We start from the raw sequence: 22997 nt of genomic DNA, 5'->3' as shown, positions 1-22997 counted from the left end.
AGGCATTTCCCGAGGTAACTTTTGTTATAAATATTTTTCTCTTAAAGCTGTTCTATGAACGGTTACTGAGATATGGCCGAGAGCCATTCTTATTGGGACACCCGGAACATTTTTCATTTTTTTAATTGTACAATTTTAAAGGGTTTTTACCCATATATTTTTATTTTAATGGCTCAGCATGTTATCATCCTGTAAGTATAACCGTCTTTGCTTTGTATATTCAGTTTCAACCTTAGTTAACATATCAATTTAACTGTTGCATTCATTTCAATTGTTATACTTATTTCATAGGCCTGGATCCCGCCTGCCAAAAAAAGTTGATTAATAGCAAGCAGACAATTTGTTAATAGCCTAAGGGTGCCTAGTCGGACAAACTTTGATGTACGGAAACACTGGAACAGGGGAAGTTTTAATTGTGGAACAGGTTACAGGTTTGGAACGTCAGACTACGAAAACGTCCTATGTATTTAGTACTGGCTTTTCTTTGTTATTCTACTAGTTCCCGAATTTATTTGGGATAATTTTGATCTTTGAGGTTTCCTATAATGTGTTTGAAATTGTTCAATGCTTTTTTAATGCTGCTGTTCAATGCTGCAAGTTTTTCTTTAGTTTTGATTGGTACTTTTAAGTACCAGTTACACTGTACCCGGCGTTCCTAGATATGAAAAAGGCGTTTGATATGATCTATAGAGAGGGTATAGGGCAAAGCCTGATAAACAGTTAAGTAGATGAAGAACTCTTAAATGCAATAAAGAGTTCTGTTATGGATGAAGTGATTAAAAAGTGATGGATAAAAACTAAAAAATGCGCTATAGGATATAGAAACCTGCAACAAATAAAAATTGAAGCTTGTGCATTTGCTGATGACATTGTTTTAGTCGCAAGAACTGAAAAGGTTCTTGCAGATAATATTAGAATCTGGGCAGCGGAGCTAAAATTCTACAACTTAATAATAAATATGGATAAAAAGGAAGTAATAACAATAGCCAAGAAAGGAGTAAATATAAATATTGAAATCACAAGGAAAATAATTGAGCAAGTAGACCTCTTTAAGTCTTTGGAAATAATGTTAAACAACAAAGGTACACAAGCAGATAAAATTGGGAATAGAATAAAATTAGCAATGAGAACTGATTCATTGTATAAAAATTTCCTAAATAAAAAGTACCTACCTAAATATCGAGCGAAACCAAAATGCCGTTACATTATATGGCTCAAAAAACTGGGTAATGAATGACACACAAAGTAAAAGATTACAAGCTACAGAAATGAGATACTTAAGAAAAGTGGTGGGAGCAAGAAAATTAGACAAAAGAAGAAACGAAGATATAAGACACGAGCTACAGGTAAAATTGCTCAACGAAAAAGTTGAAGAAAATAAGTTAAAATGGGCTGGACACATGATAAGCATGAGTGGTGACAGACAAGTGAAAATGGCATAGGAGGCCAAAGCAGTGGGTAAAAGCACGAGGGCAGACCAAGGAATAGCTGGAACGCTAGTGTAAACGAAGTACTCAAAAAAAAAGGGAACATCGTGGCAAGAAGCAAAAGTTTTAGCAGCAGATAGGAGGAAGTGGCGTAAATTTGGAGAGAGTAGCATATTAAAAGAAAAACTTCGACATCTATGGGTATAAGAGGCAATCGATTATGTATGTATGGTACATTTACGTCAAGTCTATTATTTAACACTTGTCTAAAGCTAGACCAGTCCACTCTGTTATTGGTCAAGTTAGGCTTATTTTCTCTTAGTAAATATAATATGCTCACTGATTATTAGTAGTCCTAGAGACTATTCAGAATTAGCACCATCTGCTTCTATTTGTTTGCTGTTGTTGGGACCAGCAACTTTTATTGCAATGAAAAAGTAAATTAAGTCGGGTGTTTTATTTTCCATTTACCTATTATATTCTTCTGCTTCTTACACCATATCCTTTCAGAACGTTGGTTACCGTCATAGCCATATTAATTTTATTCACTGCCACCTTACATGCTTGCATCAATAACATACCAACCTTTTGCGTTCATCTACCATGAAATAAACTGCTCGTCAAAAGTTAGGGATATAGAAAATTCTGCTGATTTTCATAGTTGATTTTTTCGCGAAGAGACGGATTCCGCTATTTTTTTATTTTAGCATTTTATTTAGTATTTACACAGTTGTGCAAAGGTTTACTCAAACTTATTTTTTGTACTTATACCGGGTGGAAGAAAAAAATATGTTTTTCTTGTGTTAAGTTTGAGACACCCTGTAGGGAGAACGACGTACAAATGTGAGTATACATCAGAATAATATTGTAGTCTTATGTTTTGTGAACATGCTGTTGTTTGAATGTCGCTGATATCTTTAGAAACAAAAAAAAATAGACGGTTTTGTAATTTAACATGTGTTTTAACCGAAACAAAGTTTCAGACACCTTGTAGGGATAAAAAGGCACAAAGGTGAATATACCCCTATATTTTGTTGTAGTCTCATATTTTTTGAATATTTTATTTTTTTAATTTCTCTGATATCTTTAATAACAAATAAACTAGACGGTATTACTCTTTAATATATTTTTCTATGTTTCACATGTGTGATGTGACGCATGTCGTCAGTTAAAACACATATTAAAGAGTAATATCGTCTAGTTTCTTTGTTATTAAAGATATCAAAGAAATTTAAAATATAAAATATTCACAAAATATGAGACTACAACAAAATATCGAGGTATACTCACCTTTGTGCCTTTTTCTCCCTACAAGGTGTCCCAAACTTTTGTTTCGGTTAAAACACATGTTACATTACAAAACCGTCTATTTTTTTTTTATTTCTAAAGATATCAGGGACATTCCAAAAGCAAAATGTTCACAAAACATAAGACTACAATACGATTTCGATATATACTCTCATTTGTACCTCGTCCTCCCTACAGGGAGTCTCAAACTTAACATTAGAAAAACATTTCTTTTCTTCCACCCGGTGTAAGTTCAAAAAAAAATGTTTGAGTAAACCTTTGCATAACTGTATAAATACTAAAGAAAAGTCTAAAATAATAAAAAACAATTAGCGGAATCCGTTAATCTGTTCACGAAAAAATCTACTATAAATATTCAGCAGAATTTTCTATATCCCTAACTTTTGACGAGCAGTTTATTTCTTCGCCTTAGACTGCGATTGCCAGCTATTCCATTTTATATTCTATTGCTGTATGCAAAACTCTAATTTTTCTATGCTTTTTATTGGTTAAATTTGAATTCTATATCGTGCCTTTTGCATTAAATTACTTCGATTTTTTTAGCGATAAAACGAAAAAAACTCGAATATTTGGGTCACCTGATGAGAGGACATAAATTCGCATTAATTCAAAATATAATGCAAGAAAAAATAGAAGAAAAGCGGAATCCAGACCGTAGAAGAATGTCATGGATGCGGAATTCGAGAGAGTGCTTTGGCTGAACCACTAATGGACTCTTTATGTCAGCTGTAAACAAGGTCAGGATAGCCTTGATGATTTCCAATCTCCGATAGGAGTAGCACAAGAAGAATAAGATGCATCAATGATGAATGTTTTTCTCTAAGTGTGTTGAGCAACAGGGAATAGGATAGGGAGGTGGGCAGAGTGAGTGTGTAAATAGGTCACTCGCGCTGCCACTGCTCCGGGCTACCTCAAAATGTCGGTTTTTTGGGCCGGAAGTCAATGGATAGGTAGCGTGACCGCGAGAGCCAATCTCGCTATCTCGCTCACTTGCCACCGGCGCGCGGCATTTGAGTGTGAAAGGACGTGTTGTTTCGTCGTTTATAGGGCAACTACTTACTTGTTTTTATATTCCGTTGTAATAAAATTACCCTATTAATCTACGCCCATATTTTTACTAATTAAGCATATCGCATATAAATAATTGAATTTCGATAATCTTCCAAGAAAAACGATCAATAGTAATTTAGGGAACAAACAATAATAATTTTACAATAATAACTTTCATCTTCTTTGACGAGGGCGTTTTGATTTCTTTTTAAAATATTAGAATCATTATTTGTAACTGACCAGACATAATGCTCTCCTTGCAATTACTTCCACGTCTTGTGGAAGTAATGTTTTGGTTGTTTAAGCTGAAAAGGATTTTCTGCTGATGTTGTGAGAGGCCACTTGCGTATTTAACTTGCAATTTTATCTTCTAACCCAGAAAATCTACCAGCACTGTTGCAGATCAGATGCGATATGCACTTCATTACATAGAGAACTACTGTCTGAAAGAGAACGTTTCCGTGAACCTTCCCAAAACTAAACTGGTATTTTTTTGCAATTGAAATACTGATACTATCAATATAACCAATAGGGCTAAGCGACGCTTCTGGAACTGCAGACTAGTTGTAGGCAAAACAAGGGGATTTAAACCAAGGGTAATATGTTGGTTATACACATCAGTGATACGACCGACAGTCACTTATGGTTCCGTACTCTGGTGGAGAAAGGCGGCTTTGCAATCTTGTGTGACCACCCTCACCACCATACAAAGACAAGCGCTTCTAAATATAACAGATGCCTTAAATAGTACAGGATGGGCTTCGTTAGATGCTATCACTGGTCTTTCTCCTCTGGAATCGTATATTTCTATGAGGCGGTAGTCTCTATGACCATCCTGAGACTCAAAGAAAACAATACTTGGAAGCCGAATTATGTATTAAATAGTCATACAAACACTACCGGTACTATACTTAAGGAATCCATCTTTATTCTGAACTCAGCCATGATGACACCAGAACTAATCTTCACTGAGTAGATTAACACAATTGTGTCATCTAGAAAACAAAAAGTCCCAAATGAGGTGCTCAGAGCAACAGTGACCTAAACCACAAATTGAGAAATTTTAGATTAATCTATCATTAGTTTTAATCAAACAGCAACATTAAATCTACGGATTAATCGGGGTCTACACAACCTACCTTTATATTTTGCTAAATGGCGCTGCATAATTTGTAGCGCCATCCCATAAGCACAATGGAAAAGCGAAGGCAAATATTGTATTTATCTCAAAACTTCGTTTTTGGGGTTAGGCCACTGTTGCTCTGAGTGCCTCAAATATTAATGGAGATTTAATAAGGTTGACTGATGGATCTAAAACTGCCCATGGTACTGGATCAGGAGTCTTTGAGCAAACATGTAACTATAATATATCTTATAGCCTAGGTCAACATACAACGGTGTTCCAGAATGAAGTTTTTGCTTTGGTGGCCTGCATTGATGAAATCATTAATGAACACCCTAAAGCTAAGGGAATCAACATTTACGCAGATAGCCAATCGGCTATTCTGGCTATAAAAGACCCTCTCACTAAATCAAAACTGGTGAGAAACTGAGAAAAAGTCTCCTCAACAACCTGGCAAAAGACAATAAAGGGTATTTAATATGGGTGCCAGGTCATAAAGGGGTGAATGGAAATGAACGAGCAGATATGTTAACGAAACAAGGCTCGAGAGAAACTTTTGAAGCCCAGAACTTTTCTGTGGCATCACTAACGATGCTACAAAAAATAAGGTTTAAAAATGGCTGATAAAGAATAATCAAAATAAATCGAGAGCCATTTAAGGGCAAATCCAGACAGAAAAATGATCAAAAATATTGATAAAATACTCTTGAAAATTTTGGTGAACCTGAATAAACGAGAGACCAAACGGTCACTGGAATGGTGGACATTGCCGTGTAAGAAGTCCTATATACCTAATAGACCTATACAAACTAGCTAAGGTGAATGAACCATGGTGCAGAAAGTGAGAAATATGGAAGAAGAGACTACCGTATACATACTATGCCATTACAGTGTGCTAGCTGATGCAAGGCAGGACTTCCCTGGTCAAATGAGTTTTGCATCAGAAAAGATCCTAAAACTACCAATGAGACAACTCTTGACCTTCGTTGGGGCCACAGGACTTATTAGAGTTTAAGGAGGACTGGGTTTGGTACAAAGGTCTTATGACCAAGTTCCAGAGGCTAACGGGTTTTGGTTGACTTAAGAAGAAGAAGAAGAAAAAGAGAACGAATAGATAAATGTTTAAGTTTATACTTACCGCACTTGTTGATATAAGATCATTTTGACCGTAAAATAAGGCTACTGGAACAGTAACATTACTTAAATCGTAAATAGGTGGTTTTATACTGTTATATATTTGTTTATTTTTTATCATTCCATAGTCATATTGGCTGAATAGACCTAGAAGACATTAGAAAAAAGTTTAGTATCAAAATTTTTAGAGATACCAGTACCAAATAAAGGAAAAAAATAAAAATGTTTGTACCGTTTCCGTATTGGACTTTCCAACGCTTATCATTTGTTTCGAGCTTCTGTCATATGTCGTATATTATACGTCGATTATACGACATACGACAGAAGCTCAAAACAAATCAGAAGCGTTGAAAAGTCCTGTTATAATCTCTTATATGTCTTGGTTTTTAAAATTTAACAATAAACCATGTTTGCTGTCTTTTGAAAAGTGGTTCAGTCACCATAAAACCAAATATGTTATTTGTAGAGGTAATGGATTTTGACAAGAGTTATGAGTCATGCCGATGATGCAGTACACAGTTTTACGTGTTAATTACAAGCTCATTGCCCGTGTCAAAATCCATTACCTATAATTGTTATTATGTACCATGTAAACCGCAAACTGTAAACTCTACTGCATGTGACAATATATATGACATGTACGTTAATTTAATAAAAAAAATAAATGAATGGCAAATCTCAAAAACCGTAATTTTTCGATTTATTTTGTCGTTTATTTTGAAAAATCTTACAGTAGTAGATTAATTGCATTATTCTCAATCAAACTTTTCTACAGAATCAAATTTTTTTGATGTTTTTTGCAGATAGTCCATTGAAGTTTTATATTTAGGATTGCGTTTTTCAGAGGACGCAATTTAATTTTTTAATATGTAGGTGGGGTCAGTAGAAGCTTAAGTTCAAGTTTGTCGAGTCGTCTCCCTTGTACTGCGGCCTCCACCTTGGAAAAAGATTTTCGCGGTGTATCTCGTAAACGAGTAACCCTACAGAAAATTTAATGAAACATACAATGTAGCAAATTAAATTTAATACAATTTTATTTCTATTACTTTTTATCGTCAAGTGACAAACAAAAAAAGTGATAAACAAAAATTAGTAAAAATTTTGTTACAAATTTCTTTTTGGAGATTATAAGTTTTTTTCTGTTCATTAGAGAGAGACATTAGTTTTTTTCAATTTTATAGAGGGTTTTAGATCAACTTAGATCTCTGACGTAGGTAATGCCTTGCAACTATAAGTATATAGGACGTACTGTATTCTAAAAACATCTTCGTATTTGAACTGTGCCCATAATATTATAAACATTCTGCTGTAACACAAAATGTCAAATGGTTACAATTCTGTACAGATATCTTTATGTCCTTACATGAACTTGTTGAATATTGTCACAGATTTCGTTGAGAAATAACCTATAAAATTGTAAGATTTAGTATGTTTTATAAGTTTATTACATTATAATTACAATAGGGTCGTGCATGACTTTTTAAACTTTGGTCTCCTGGTTTTCTTACTTTTAGATTAAGCTAAAATTTATTTACTCTTCCTTATTTATTATTGATAAAGATACATCAGTAGAAATATTTAAAGAAGCAAGTTAATATTAAAAAGAAATACATACAATTTGGATGCAGCAGAAATCTAAGACATAATTTGAATCCCATTTCAAGATTAAAGTTTTAAGAGATCTCCAGTACATAACAATCAAAACACAAAAAAAGCTAATTAAAGATAAGATTTAAACTTACCGTTCATTTTCCATTGTAAAACGTGATTAAGTTCCTTAACAGATATACCAGCAGGAAATGATGAGAAGAATGGTATAATAGAGGACTGAAAGAAATAATTTTTTAAATTATCAGGAGAAGTTGTAAGATTCACGTAACCTTAAGATTGTATTTTAATAAGATACAAATTTATGTCGAACCCGCTTATTAGAATACCGGTTACAGGAATATACCGGTTTAAGGAATCGAAATTTGAGGTCCTGAAACGTTTCTAAAAGCCATCAGTGATCGGATTAGAATATCCCGGTTATAGGAATATTTTTCCTTTGCATGAAGGTTATTCCAATAAGCGGGTTCGACTGTAGTATATAGCTTTACCTATAATTAGAGACCAAACTTTATGACAATTGCATATTTCTTGCATATTTTGCTTTTTTTTACTGTTAATATTTTGGAATACTTGACATATTATAGCATCTCGTCTACAAAATCTGATTTCCAAAATAAATATATTCAGGAAAGTAATAGACCAGGGCATTTAGCACTAAAAACACCCGAATAAATAATTTTTTAAATACAGCACCTAGAGACTTGCAGTTTTTTGCATTATATTCAGGATGACGCCAAGAAAAAAGTCTACTATTCAAAAATGGGTGGAAATGCATAGTTGCACTGTAAAGTGCATAAATGCATCCAAAATTGCATAAATATAAAAAGAAAGTAAAAATCGGTATACTAAGGAACAAAATTTATTATTTGGCGGGTTTTTGGGGTCACTGAATACAATTACGCCATCAGAACTGACCTCCGGATCACCTGGTGCCCAAGGTCACTGCAAGAGACGTCATCTTCCGGAGTTTCGATGGTTTTTGGCATTAAATCGATGCAAACGGGTTACTCGCGGGTTTTAGGGGTCGCTAAGTACGAATATGCCATCAGAATTGACTTCCGCTACTGAGTTTCAAGGGATTTCGGCACTAAATTGATGCAACTGGACTATTCGGGGGTTTTTGAGGTGGTTAAACACGAATATGCCATCAGAACAGACCACCGGATTACTTGGTGCCCAATGTCACTGCAAGGGACGTCATCTTCTGACGTTACGGGTTCTGATAGTTACGGGTTTTTGGGGTCGCTAAACACAAATATACCATCAGAATTGACCTCCGGAAAACCTGGTGCCCAGCATCGCTACTAAGGCACGTAATCTTCTGGAGTTGCGTGAGTTTTCGGTACCAAATTCATACAAACAAATTACTTTTGGATTTTTGGGGATGTTGAAAACGAGTAAGACTTCGATGAAGGATTCTGGAGAATCTAGTGATTATGATGATAAATAATAACGCCAACCCATCACAACATTGTCAGATATAAATATAGTTTACATAAATTTTATAAACCCATAAGTAAGAAAATTGAATAGAACAGTATAGTTATTTTAATAAAAGTCTACAAAAAGAAAAAAAACCTTTTTTAGTGTAACCACTTTAATGAGTCAACAGTGTATCTAGTTTATCGTTCAATCAACGTTCGTATTGCTAGTTTCGTTTTGCGGATCATCTGGAAATGTTATATTATTGTGTTGTGCATTTATAAATTATTATTTACAAATAAAAAGATATTGTTTTACGGAGTACATTTGCAAATGTGTTTACAATAGTTTTGCTGTACACATTTATACATGTAATTGAAGGATACTATGCCTACAATTTTTAAGTATTTATTTTGACATTTTAAGAAACAAGGATTCAGAATAAGGTAAGTTAATTCAGTTTTATTATTTTTTAACAATATTTAAGAGGAAAAAATATCGCTCCATTAAAATCTATATAATATTAAGATTACTCGTACAAATCTATTTAAGTATAATATTTTCTTTTATTCTCATTGGGATACAGTCCTGTCGCCAGGGGGGGTACAACGGCCTCCTGTATTCAGATGGACTTACCCAAGTTTTTATTATGTATTTTGGCCCGTAGAACACGAATTTTTTGGGTAACAGTTGATCCGGATGTCGATAAGATTGTTATAAACAAAGAAGTTGAGGAATTACATAACAGCGATTTCTCGCAAAACAAAACATGTTTTTGTATTTTTTGGGCCATTATAACCAAAAAATGTTCCTACAAGTTTTTTCGTAGGATGCATAGTTTTCGAGATAAACGCGGTTGAACTTTCAAAAAATCGAAAAATTGCAATTTTTGAACCCGAATAACTTTTGATTAAAAAACAAAATAGCAATTCTGCTTACCGCATTTGAAAGTTCAAGTCAAATTCTATCGGTTTCGAGTATATACATTGCTAAAAATGTATGTGTCTATTGCTAAAAAAAGCTATAAACACATAGTGTTTCCCGTGCCTAATACATGCGTTTACATGCATGTTACGTAGAAATAGCCTCGCTTGCACTTGTACCTACTCTACCTACTCGTTCGATTTTAAATGAGAAATCATTGAAAACATCACTCCAGCACTAGGTGTTTATACTTTTGTTTAACAATAAAATAATAAATTTTTAGCAATGCAAATAACTAAAACCGATATACTTTGACTTGAACTTTCAAATGCGGTAAGCAGAATTGCTATTTTATTTTTTAATCAAAAGTTATTCGGGTACAAAAATTGCAATTTTTCGATTTTTTGAATGTTCCACCGCGTTTATCTTGAAAACTATGCATCCTACGAACAAATTTGTAGGAACACTTTTTAGTTAGAATGGGCCAAAAAATACAAAAACATGTTTTGTTTTGCGAGAAATCGCTGTTATGTAATTCCTCAACTTCTTTGTTTATAACAATCTTATCGACATCCGGATCAACTGTTACCCAAAAAATTCGTGTTCTACGGGTCAAAATACATAAAAAAAACTTGGGTAAGTCCATCTGAATACAGGAGGCCGTTGTACCCCCCCTGGCGACAGGACTAATATTCAAATTTCAAATTCATTCAAAAATATATGTTTGTAAAACATTTTACATTTAGATCCTATATTATTATTAGTGTCAACTGACTCAGCACCATGCCTACGCAAGAGTTGTCTGTTTTGCACTGTACTAAGTCAATCGAAACTGTATCAATTTTACATAAAAGTAGTATTAAGGTTGGAACTAAGAAGTAACATACCTAACTATCGAAGAGATAATGCAACAGAACAAGACGGACGGTAAACCTCTCTAGCTGCTGAATACTTTGCTAATTATAATACCAATATCCACCCAAATTTTACTCTGATTATGCTGTCGTTCATATATTAAGACATTGCGTCGAAAAATAATTGTAAGTGGGTTTTTAGAGAGGTTTTTTGTATTTTTTAAATTTAAATAATTTAGGTGCGGATGTCAAAATATCTATTCCGTGTGCAAGTTTCAAGGTTATTTCTATTTTTATTATAAACGATTTTGACTTACTAAATCTTGTTTTTGGCTTCGTATTTCACTCACATTCACTGCTAAGTGTTCCAATTTTCCAATGGTCACAATTTCGCAATTTTCTACTTGTAAGTTTCCGTTATTTCGAAGTTTTCTTACAGAGCGGATTTATCACGTGTTTACTATCACCAGTGGCGTAACAAATTATGGGAAGCAAGAATTCAGAAAAAAAGAAACAGAGGAAGACCATCAGAAAACTGGGATACAACCATTGCGAAGATTATCCAAAAGAAAGGGAAAACCGTAGCAGAAGCAAGCAGACTGGCGCAGGAGAGAAAACAATGGTCAAAGTTTGTGCACACGTGAATAGACATTAGTCCCGACACTGAAAAGTAAAAGGGACTTAAAAGACTATATATATATATATATATATAATTTAGGTTCTTGTTTGATATGTATAGGAATTATGTTATAAAATTTAGGTCCAAAGAACATTAGGGATCTTTGTGTTACTGATTTTTTGAACTGCTGAATACTAATATCCATATTTGTTACTGATCGAGTTAATCGGTTGTTTTGAAATTTAAATTTGTTTGAGTTTATATAAACATTTAAAACACAGTTGTAGATGTAGAGGGATTTAACACTTAATATCTCGGATTCATCATATAATTTTTTTGTTGGATGCAGTTTTCTTTTTTTAAAAATTATTTTTAATAGAGTATTTTGAACTGTTTCTAAAATGTTAAGAGTTTTGTTAAACGCACCACGCCATGCTACAATACAATATCTTAAGACTGATTCTGCAAGCGAGTTATAAACCATGATTAATTTTTTTCTGGGTAGAATATCTCTTAAGGTATAAAATTTATGCATTAGAGCCCTTATTCGTTTACTGACATGAGTAATATGGTCTGACCAACGTAAATGTTGATCTATGAAGACACCTAAATACTTTATAGAGAAAACTTTTTCTATTAAAGAACAGTCACAATTTTGTCCTTGACATTTTGCGTTATGCAATTTTATATGAAAATTTGTAGGTTGGTCAACAATTGTTGGGCTAAAGGCGATATATTTTGTTTTATTAATATTTAATGTCAGTTTGTTAAATTTTAGCCATAAGTTTAGCTGTTTTAGGTTCATTTCAGAGCTGGATTTAACCTCCTCCCATATTTTCCCCATAAATAATATTGCCGTGTCATCGGCATAACAAACAATGTGGCCGTTGAAACTGTTAATTCTTGTGATATTGTTCAGGTAAATATTAAATAAAAGTGGTTCTAATACTGTTCCTTGTGGTACTCCGAATTTTATTATAGATTCAGAACTCAATTCTGGGCCAATTTTTACTCGTTGAGCTCTTTCCGGCAAATAATCTGCTATTAGATTTAGTGCAATTCCCCTAACCCCATAATTACTTAGTTTATCTAAAAGAATTTTATGAGAGACCGTGTAAAACGCCTTAGCTATATCAAGGACAACCACTAAGCATTTCAATGATTCATCCACAGCTCCTATCACTTTCTCCAGTAGGTCAACTACAGCCCTTTCTGTACTTGATTTTTTTACAAAACCAAATTGCTTATCTGAAATAACCGTATTTATAGTAAATATTAAATATTTTAGCAAAATTATTTATTAAAGAAATGGGCCTATAGTTGTTCAGTTTACTCGAATTTTCGGATTTAAAAATGGGGGTGACTGTAGATTCTTTCCATTGTAGTGGTATTTTACCACTTTGAAAACACAAATTTATAATATGAGTTAAAGGCTGTGAGATTAGATCATGGATATTTTTTATTGTTTTAGCATACAATTTATCTGGTCCAGGAGCACAGTTATTTTTTAACTTTGATATTAATATTGTTAAGTACTTCATTTTTAGTTACTGGTTTTAAGAATAAGCTAGATTCAACCTTATCATTAGCAATAAAATTATCAGGTATACTTCTTGTCACCGGTATTCTATTTGCCATATCTGCACCAATATTAGAAAAGAAATTATTAAACATATCTGCTTTTTCTTTGTTATTACTTACAGATATATTGTCATTAACAATTGTTATGTGTTCAATGTTTTTAGATTTTTGATTCCGACCAGAGATATCATTTATAATATTCCACATTTTTTTTGTGTTTCCACCAGCTTCATGAATTTTATTTTGATAAAAGTCATTCTTGGTTTTTTTTTAGTAGACTATTAAGTTTGTTTCTATAATTTTTATATTCAGCATTAAGTGCTGGTGAAAATTGTTTTAATAATTTCTTTTTAAGAAAATATCGTCGTTTGATTGACGATATCAGCCCCACTGTTATCCAGGGTTTTATTTTTGATATTTTTTTATTCATACTTTTTACCTCCGTAGAGGTTTGTATGTAATGATTTAAGTTATTTATAAATGTATCATATGCAACTTGAGAATCTATTTTGTTTATATAAATATCATTCCAATGTTCATTTTATAGAAGCTGTTGTAGTTTTCCGATATTAAAGTTTTTAGTTATGACTGGAGATTCAGGTGTAGGTTTTTTTAGTTTAGTTATTTACTAAAACGGCTGGAGTGAAGTGATCAGTCATGTCAGTGTAAAAAACGAACGGATCAATACTAATTTGCTGTTTTAGATTAGCTTGTGTTTTTATAAATATATGATCAATGATTGATTTTGTATTTATTGTTACTCTCGTTGGCTTGTTTATATAGGAAACAAAACCATTAGAATAATATATATTTAAATAACCGTTTGTATAAAATTCATCTTTTTTTTTATATCAATATTAATATCAACTGCAAATATTTCAATATTTTGTTTTTGTATTGTTCCAAAATATTCGCCCAAATCCCCTAAAAATTGTTTAATATCTGTTGATGGAAGCCTATAAAAAGCCGTATACCTATTTTGCAAATTGTATTAGAGAATTTTTTACTAGAAAACGTTACCCTTAAAAATTTACTTTCATTGATGGGTAATATATTTACCGAGGCACCTAAATTATTCCTAATATAAACAACAACACCATCACATTTATTAGCTAATGATTCATTATAATGAATAGTAAAACCTGGTATTATATAGGTACTAAGATCAGTTTATATTTGTATTTATATTTATATTTATATTTATATTTATATTTATATTTATATTTATATTTATATTTATATTTATATTTATATTTATATTTATATTTATATTTATATTTATATTTATATTTATATTTATATTTATATTTATATTTATATTTATATTTATATTTATATTTATATTTATATTTATATTTATATTTATATTTATATTTATATTTATATTTATATTTATATTTATATTTATATTTATATTTATATTTATATTTATATTTATATTTATATTTATATTTATATTTATATTTATATTTATATTTATATTTATATTTAAGAAAACTCAGAAAATACTCATTCTGAGTTTCGACCAACCCTGTATACTAAAATTAAAAATTTAGCTATACTAATGATTCTTACAATAGTAGAGTATATTAAAAATCATTTGAACGTAAGTAGAGTTTTAGATGTCAAACTACTACAATTCTACAAGGTGTGAATATTGCTACGAAATTAATAAAAAAAACGTAATCTTTTAAAATACCCTGTATAATATTACAAAACCTCATATTTTAAGAAAGAAGACATCGAACAGAATCCAAAAATGTAAAAATATACAGGGTGTCCCATTTAAAAAAATGAAGTTATAATCAACTTCCGGTATAACCGGAAGTAGCAAATAGATAAAAATATTTTCATTACATAGTTCACTCTTCAAAACCCCTTCATTCCAATTTTCATGATTCTGTTGCCTTTAGTTCTCGAGATATTTCTAATAGGCCAGTTATCTCTCTCTCCTGTCGTTTCCCCATTACTGAGGATCGTGATTTCTTCCAATATTCCTAACAATGTTTCTCCATTGGTCTCTATCTTCAGCTGCTCTAAGAGCTGCGCAGAATGAGTTTCCAGCTGAATGCTTTATTTGGTCAGACCATCTAGTTGGTGATCGTCCTCTTGATCTTCTCCCCGGAACGTTTCCAGAAACAATTAATCTCTCCAAACTGTCGTCACCTCTGCGAACTACGTGACCAAAGAATTGAAGAATTCGTTGCAGACATATTGTGGACAGCCTTTTTTTAATATTGAGTTGGTTTAGAATGGAAACGTTTGTCCTATGAGCTGTCCAAGGTATGCGCAGCATTCTTCTCCAGCACCACATCTCAAAGGCATCAATTTTTTGGCGCTCGCATGCGCGAAGAGTCCAAGTCTCTGCTCCGTATAGAAATATTGAGAATACAAGGGCATTCACCAGTCTCATCTTGATATTTTGAGAGATAGATCTGTCTTTCCAAACTTTAGTTAGGCGACTCATCGCATTTTTTGCCATACCAATACGTCTCCGAACTTCTGCTTCACAGTTACCATCGTTAGTTATACTAGACCCGAGATAGACAAAGGTGTTTACTATCTGGTATTCCTGTAATATGTTAGTCAGTTGAATAGTGTCAAATCTGTCGACCACCATTATTTTTGTCTTAGCTTTATTGATTTTCAGACCAACTCTATTGCTTTCGTACTCAACTCTTCGCAGAAGATCAAACATTTCTTGCTCATTTGCTGCTATAAGTGTAGTGTCATCAGCAAATCTTAAATTGGAGATTTTCTTACCAGCTACTGTTACTCCACCGGCCCATCCTTCTAAAACCATCCTCATGACATATTCACCATAAATGTTAAATAAGTCAGGTGACAACACGCATCCTTGTCTAACACCTCTCTCGGTCTTGAATTGGTTTGAGAACTTCTGATCTAGTCGTACTGTCGCTATATTAGACTGGTATAGATTTTTAATAAGTGTCAGTTATCTACCTCACCCTATATATATTTTATAAAATTATGCAGTATTATGTAAAAAGTAAGAATACTACCTTTTGGGACAGATGTTACGAGGAGCATGATAATGATATACCTTTCAGCCACTGGTACTAGAAAGAAAGGTATAGGATAATAGAGGTCTAGGATGTTAAAAGATGTCATGGTTGCGTAATATTCACTAATAGAACGATATCCACAGTATCTCCTTGGTATACCTTAGTATTATGGCTGCAGAAAATTTTACAACATACAAAAAATTGGTACAACCAGAGATAAGAAGTTATACCTAGGCATACTTCATTGATTCCAACCGGAAGTCAGGTGTCTTAATGACTTGGCGACCTTGTTTATTAATCCAAGAAAACCTATCTCATAGTATGGATTTAGTACTTACCCTATCTAATTGATCAGTATCGAATCCAGTCAGTAAAAATATTAAATCAGCACACAGTTCCTTAAACATACCACATATGGCACCCAAACCTAAATCCCATATTATAGAGTTGTGGTCTAAAATAACTGTTGCTTTTGCACTTTCTTCTGCAGCCTGTAAGTTTAAATTATAAATGGTAAACATATTAAGCTCGGTACACATATCATACGAGCCGAGCTATATGCGAACGCATATTCCTATAATTGCGGGACGAACCGCTTCGGAGCTGTACGTTTGCCGCTTTTCTCGAACCATGGCTTGTCGGTTTATGGGACGAACACAAAGGATATTCGCCGCTCAATTTGGATCGCGTTCGCAGCAAATTGTCTGGATCGTTTCGTCGAATACAGATTGTGTGAATGACGTGTTAAGAGGTAAGGAATGTGAGAAACACAATGTAATAAATTTTTATTTTATAGTTGATAAACAAATAAAAATTATTTATATTTATTTATACAAATAATAATAATCATTTGTAACTATTACAGTCTTTATTTACATTTAGAATAACTTTAAAATAAAATTACAAATTAAATGAATCATTTATAGAAAACTCTCACAAGTGTTGGTTCGTAGCTTGTTCGTCGCTTTCCATGAATCGTGAGTAGTTTACGATGAGTTCGCTGTAAATACATTTTCAAAGAACTATACGCGAGCAGTTCGCAAACAGCTCGGCTCGCACATGTGTAGCCAGCTTTAAATTTTATGACTATATCAGATGACTAACGGTGTTTTTAAGACCGGAAAGAAGCTTAATAAAATAGCTTTAAGTATTGTGTTTATATGGGATTGAGCCACAATTATTATTGGTTAGATAGAACTACGCATTGTTAGGTTACATAAGATATAAGCTAAATTCTTCATTGATTGCAAAGAAATACATAACCTAAAAAAATCAGGTTATAAAAATCTGCTCAGAATTTTTTAAAATTATTCTTGCCTTTTTTTTCAGAACGATTTCCGGAGCGAAAATCGTAACGTCAAATATTAGGTAGCTAAAATATTAGGTAGTAATGCTCCTTACACCAATAGTTGGTGCTCAATCCCTTATATACATAAATTAAAGATAATTAAACCAACGTTTATTATTAGGATTCACAACTACATATGTAAACCAATAGTAGGTATCCATATTATTAGCCCAATAAATGACCGTTTTGGAGTGTAATCTTCAGGGTCAACTCTGAATTGCATGAAAATTTGGATCTAGGTTCTACTTACCCTCCAGTTCAAAGTTAAAATTTACTTGGGGGGTGTAAAATTTAATTCTATGTAACTTTTGTTCTATAGAGTTTTTTAATTAAGTATATACAGTGCGTCCATAAAGTAACGCATAAATTCAATATTTCGTATACCGGCGACTTTGAGGAAAAATCCCGAAACGGGTCGATTTTTATTTTTAAATTTCGATTTTTTGGCATATACATCATACTAGTGACGTCATACATTTGGGCGTAATGATGTAATCGATGATTTTTTTAAATGAGAATAGGGGTCACGTGATAGCTCATTTACTAATATAAACATTAACATAATTATTTATACAGGGTGTTCAAAAAACATTCTTTACTTAGATTAATCGAGACAAAAAGAAGAATGGGCACCCCGTATAAATAATTATGTTAATGTTTATATTAGTGAATAGAGAATTGAATACCCTTTCAAATGAGCTATCACATGACCCCTATTCTCATTCAAAAAAATCATCAATAACGTCATTACGCCCAAATTGATGACGTCACTAGTCACTAGTATGATATAGATGTCAAAAAATCGTAATTTAAAAATAAAAATCGACCTGTTTCGGGATCTTTCCTTAAAGTCGCCGGTTTACGAAATAATGAATTTATGCTTTACTTTATGGAAGCACTGTATACTTTTCGAAAAAATACTTAACTTTTTGAGTTATTTGCGAAAAACTGCCTGAATGGTGTTTTTTTGTCAGAAAATAAACGTTTTCAATCGCAAATAACTCGGAAAGTATTGACTTATTTAAAAAAATCTCTATAGGAAAAATGTTGCTTGGAATTAGTCAACTTATTCTTTTTCGGATTTATTTTAAACATTCGTTTTTTCACCCCCGAGAGGTTGTGACTCTCACCCAGCAAGTAAAACTCATCAACGGCACAAGTTCAACTTTGAAGTGGAGGGTCAAGGGTTCATTTACTGGGCTACATAAACATAGTTTCAAAAGTTATGCATTACCTACGTTGAGTCCGGGAATCTTTACCCGTGCGTCATCATTTAAAGCATACGAAGTAAGTCGATGATAAGTCGGAAATTGAAGTTTACTAAACTCAAAAGCAAGTGACAGTAAGTGACTTGCTGTTGCGTTTAGTAAATTTCAATATCCGACTTATCATCAACTTATTTCGTATGCTTTAAATGATGACGCACGGGTAAAAATTCCCGGACTCAACTATAAAATTATGCTCATTTTCATAGTTGATTTTTTCATGAACAGATTAACGGATTCGGCTTATTTTTGGTTATTATTTTATATTTTTCTTTGGTATCTACACAGTTAAAGGTTGACTAAAATTTCTTTTTTATTTCTTATGTTAAGTTTGAGACACCAAGTAGGGAGAACAAGGTACAAGTGTGTAGCGCATTACAAATTATAAAGCGCATTTTTAAATCTTCTTAAGAATCTTCTTTTTCTCCATGTAACTCGAAAATAATAAGAGATACGAGAAAAAGATACCACACAAAAATGTAGGATTTTGTTGAATAAAAATTTTGTTTTGTGTTTATTGTATCTCTTATCATTTTCAAGTTACATGTAGAAAAAGAAGATTTTTAAGGAAATCTAAAAATGCGCTCTATAAATTAATCTTATTTTTTTTCAAAAACCATTTATTTTAAACCCGTCCATAATACTATAATAAAAGGTATTGTAGACGTAAAATGATGCATTAAAATTCTGGTGGATGAGAGGCTAAATATACTTCTCATTTTTTCTTAAAATACATTAATCATCAAATTTTTGCAGCATAACTCGCTTAGTTTGAATGAAATATACCTTTAATATTGCTCATTTTAAAGATCGTTAAGCACTACAAAAGGTGTTGGTAACATTATACACATAAAATCGACCGTGTGTCTGTTATTTTAAGTTGAATACAACAATTTGAGTATGCACCAAAAAAAAACAAACTATTTTCACCTACCATATCTCTTTTTATATTATAACTAGAAGATTTATAAAGGCTAAAGTCTTGTATTTTTATGGGCTACAAAAATGTTTTATAAAGTTTTTCAGTTAGATGCATAGTTTTTAGGATATTTGCAAAAAACCGTTCGAAAAGGTGTTATGTTTCAATGAAAATGGCCAATTTTCAACCACAAATAACTAAAAAAATATTGAGTTTTCAAAAAAATATATACAACAGTTTTTGCTTGAAATTAAGTTTTCTAGCCAATTTCGTGGTTATTTTAACCAAGAAATTTTCTACCCCCGAGAAGGGGTGGGAACCACCCCCAAGATATAAAGCACACATCGGCAGAGGGTAGACTTTGAATTAGAAGATAAGTAGAGGCTATTCCCAAAATTTCATTAAAATCCATGCAGTAGGATAGAATTCGGAGGTAATATCCTATTTTTGCTCCCATTGACTGGCGTATAAGAATAATATTGAATTTTATCAATAATTTATATATTTTTTTGATAAATAAAAATTTAAAAATTGTACTTACCAAAATTTGTGCATAATTATCTTTAGTTACCATTTTCAGAAGAAAATTAGTTGAGTGGTCAAGGTAAACTACTGGAGCTAGTGCAGCTGCGATCTTAACCTTATTTTGATATTCTGGTTTCATAGATGTGGCAATTAAAAATTGGGCAACTCCAGTAGAGTGAGCAACGTAGGATAAGGTCTTCTCTCCTGTTTTGTCTAAAATGAAGTCAATGACTGCTGGTGTGTCTCTTACACCAATCTCGTGAAAGCTAAAAACGAAGCAAGTTTAAAATAATTATATTGTTTACATATTAGCAAATTTAGAACAATTTACAGTTCTTCTTCTTCATCGACCTTTATTAAGTAATTTTGCTTATTCATTGACGGACTGGCACCTTTATACAGTTCTATAAGTGCTCTACTTTCGTTTATTTTTACTTAAATCCATTCATTGTAATCATTGTTTCTTTGAGCAATATTTGTTTTTTCCGATTGGTAGGTTACTAACCTTGCCAATCACCCTCCACATTGTATCCGGGCATGGGACCGGCTGTGGTAACTGTAGAGCTACTTAATCCACCCCGAAATTACCCCAGGCAGAATACAACAAACCGGCATGTTTATGTTTCGTGGACCTTAAGAAAGCATTTGACAGGTTCAAAATAAAGGACGGTATCCATTTGTTATACTCAAAAGAGGTACTTCTAGAAATAATTAAAACGGTCGAAAACATCTATCAGGAAAACACAATAAGAGCAAAAGTAGAACATGAACTGACACAATTAAAGCCGGCAATGGGATAAGACAGGGGGATTCCTTGAGTCCTTTATTGTTCAACCTGATCATGGATGAAATAATAAAAAAAGTAACAACTAAAACAGAATGCCAAATGAGAGAAAAACACCTTATAACAATACTAATCTCTCAAAGTGAAGATGAGTTACAACGTATGTTGCACCAATTTAACATAACCTCCAGAAAATTTAACATGTTAATTTCTCCAAAAAAGAAAAATAACAGCAAATCCAATAAGATGTAGATTGGAGCTGGAGGGTCAGAGAATAGAACAAGTGATGAAGTTTAAATATCTAGGCATCACACTATCTAGATACGGAAGGCACGAAACAGAAGTGGAAGACCAAGTGAATCGAGCAAACAGAGCCGGAGGTTGCCTGAATGACACAATATGGAAAAATAAAAATATCGGGAAATAAATGAAAGGCACAATTAACAAAACAGTCATCAGACCAATAATGACATACGCGGCAGAAACACGACCCGACACAGAGAGGACAAAAATATTGCTCGAAACAGCGGAGATGAAAACCCTTCAAAAAATCGATGGCAAGACTCTATGGGACAGAGCTAGAAGTACAGATATACGACGGAAATGCAAGGTGGATAACATTAATAACTGGGTAAGAAAGAGAAGAATATATGGAATGACCACATAAGCCTAATGACAACAAATAGGGTACTCAGGACAGCGGGAGACAGTTCCCCAATAGGAAGACGATCAGTGGGAAGACCACGAAAACGATGGAACGACAACTTATTATAAGCATGCACATTGAAGGAACAGAGTCGTGTATATACAAAAGAAGAAGAAGAAGAGACGAAGAAAATTTATTGAAATCAGTGTAACAGTAATTTTCTCGTCTCATCATCCAGCCTCAAAAGTCCACTGCTGAACATAGGCCTCCTCCCCTCGTTTCCAACCCCATCTATCCTGCGCCGCCCTCATCCAGTTTTTATTTACCTTTCTTAAGTCGTCAGTCCATCTTGTAGGCGGTCGACCGACGCTTATCTTGTCTTCTCTTGGCCTCCATTCCAATAACCTCTTCGTCCATCGCCCATCTGTCATTCTGGCTACGTGTCCTGCCCATCTCCACTTCAACCTGGCTATCCTCTCGATGACGTCAGTCACCTTTGTTCTTCTCCTGATTTCTTCGTTTGTGATTTTGTCTCGCAGAGTTATTCCTAACATTGACCGCTCCATTCTTCTCTGCGTGACTCTTAGTTTGGTAGCCGAGGCTTTAGTTAAGGTAAGTGTTTCTGATCCGTACGTCAAGACTGGGAGGACGCACTGATCGAATACCTTTCTCTTTAGACATGTGGGTAACTCACTTTTAAAAGTTTCTCTCAGTTTTCCAAATGCTGCCCACCCAAGACCGATTCTTCTCTTCAGCTCATGAGTCTGATTTTCTCGTCTGTTAATTATTAAAAATAAAGATTTCTTCAAATAATATTTTGCATCTTTAGCCCAGTCGGGATAGCATTTGACCTTGCATTAGGAGCTGCTCCAAATTTTATTTTTGTAATCTTTAGAGAGGGTCAGTATTAGTATAAATTTAAAATCTCGACTGAATTCCACCGTTGCGTTAGCCGCCATCTTGATTTTAAACGAGAACTGTTTTTGCTCAATATCTCCGCCATTTTCAATTTTTTGACAAAAAGTGTACAAACTCAAATTGTTGAAAATACGATTTTCTATAATGTCATTTATTATAATTTTTTTCGTGCGGTCGATATTTTCCGAGTTATGAGGGGAAAATAGTGACAGTTGGAGCATAATTATTTAATTATTGAATTATCCCGTTTATTATTAGTTTTACAACAAATATGTACCTATACAAAAATGAAGAGGATTAAATTCTACACAATGTTGATCTCCTTAATTTTTTTGCTAAAATTAATATTTAAGGTAGTACGTATGCGGTAATGGCGCGAGCGTAAGACCTGATTGATTTTGTAGCAATTGTTTTTGTTCAATATCTCCGCCATTTTCAACTTTTCGACAAAAAGTGTAAGAACTGAAATTGTTGCAATTACGATTTACTACAATTTTTCGAGAGAACCAGTGG

At 33.0% G+C, this 22997-nt stretch overlaps 1 protein-coding gene across 2 annotated transcripts in view; it reads right to left on the bottom strand.

Annotated features, from left to right (window-relative positions):
* LOC114332605 (lipase 3) overlaps nucleotides 1-22997 on the bottom strand; it is a 55327-nt gene that overhangs the window by 4345 nt on the left and 27985 nt on the right. For both annotated transcript variants that reach the window (XM_028282427.2, XM_050653867.1), the window contains exons 4-7: nucleotides 20153-20402; nucleotides 16418-16570; nucleotides 7785-7869; nucleotides 6047-6189 (exon numbers count right to left, since the gene is read on the bottom strand). In XM_028282427.2, the coding sequence (XP_028138228.1) occupies nucleotides 6047-6189; nucleotides 7785-7869; nucleotides 16418-16570; nucleotides 20153-20402 (631 nt within the window). The remainder of the gene's footprint in view (nucleotides 1-6046; nucleotides 6190-7784; nucleotides 7870-16417; nucleotides 16571-20152; nucleotides 20403-22997) is intronic.

This window comes from Diabrotica virgifera, chromosome 1 (assembly GCF_917563875.1).
Source record: "Diabrotica virgifera virgifera chromosome 1, PGI_DIABVI_V3a".
Lineage (NCBI taxonomy): Eukaryota > Metazoa > Arthropoda > Insecta > Coleoptera > Chrysomelidae > Diabrotica > Diabrotica virgifera.
The sequence above is the reverse complement of the archived record's forward strand: the minus strand, read 5'-3'. Positions and strand labels throughout refer to the sequence as shown.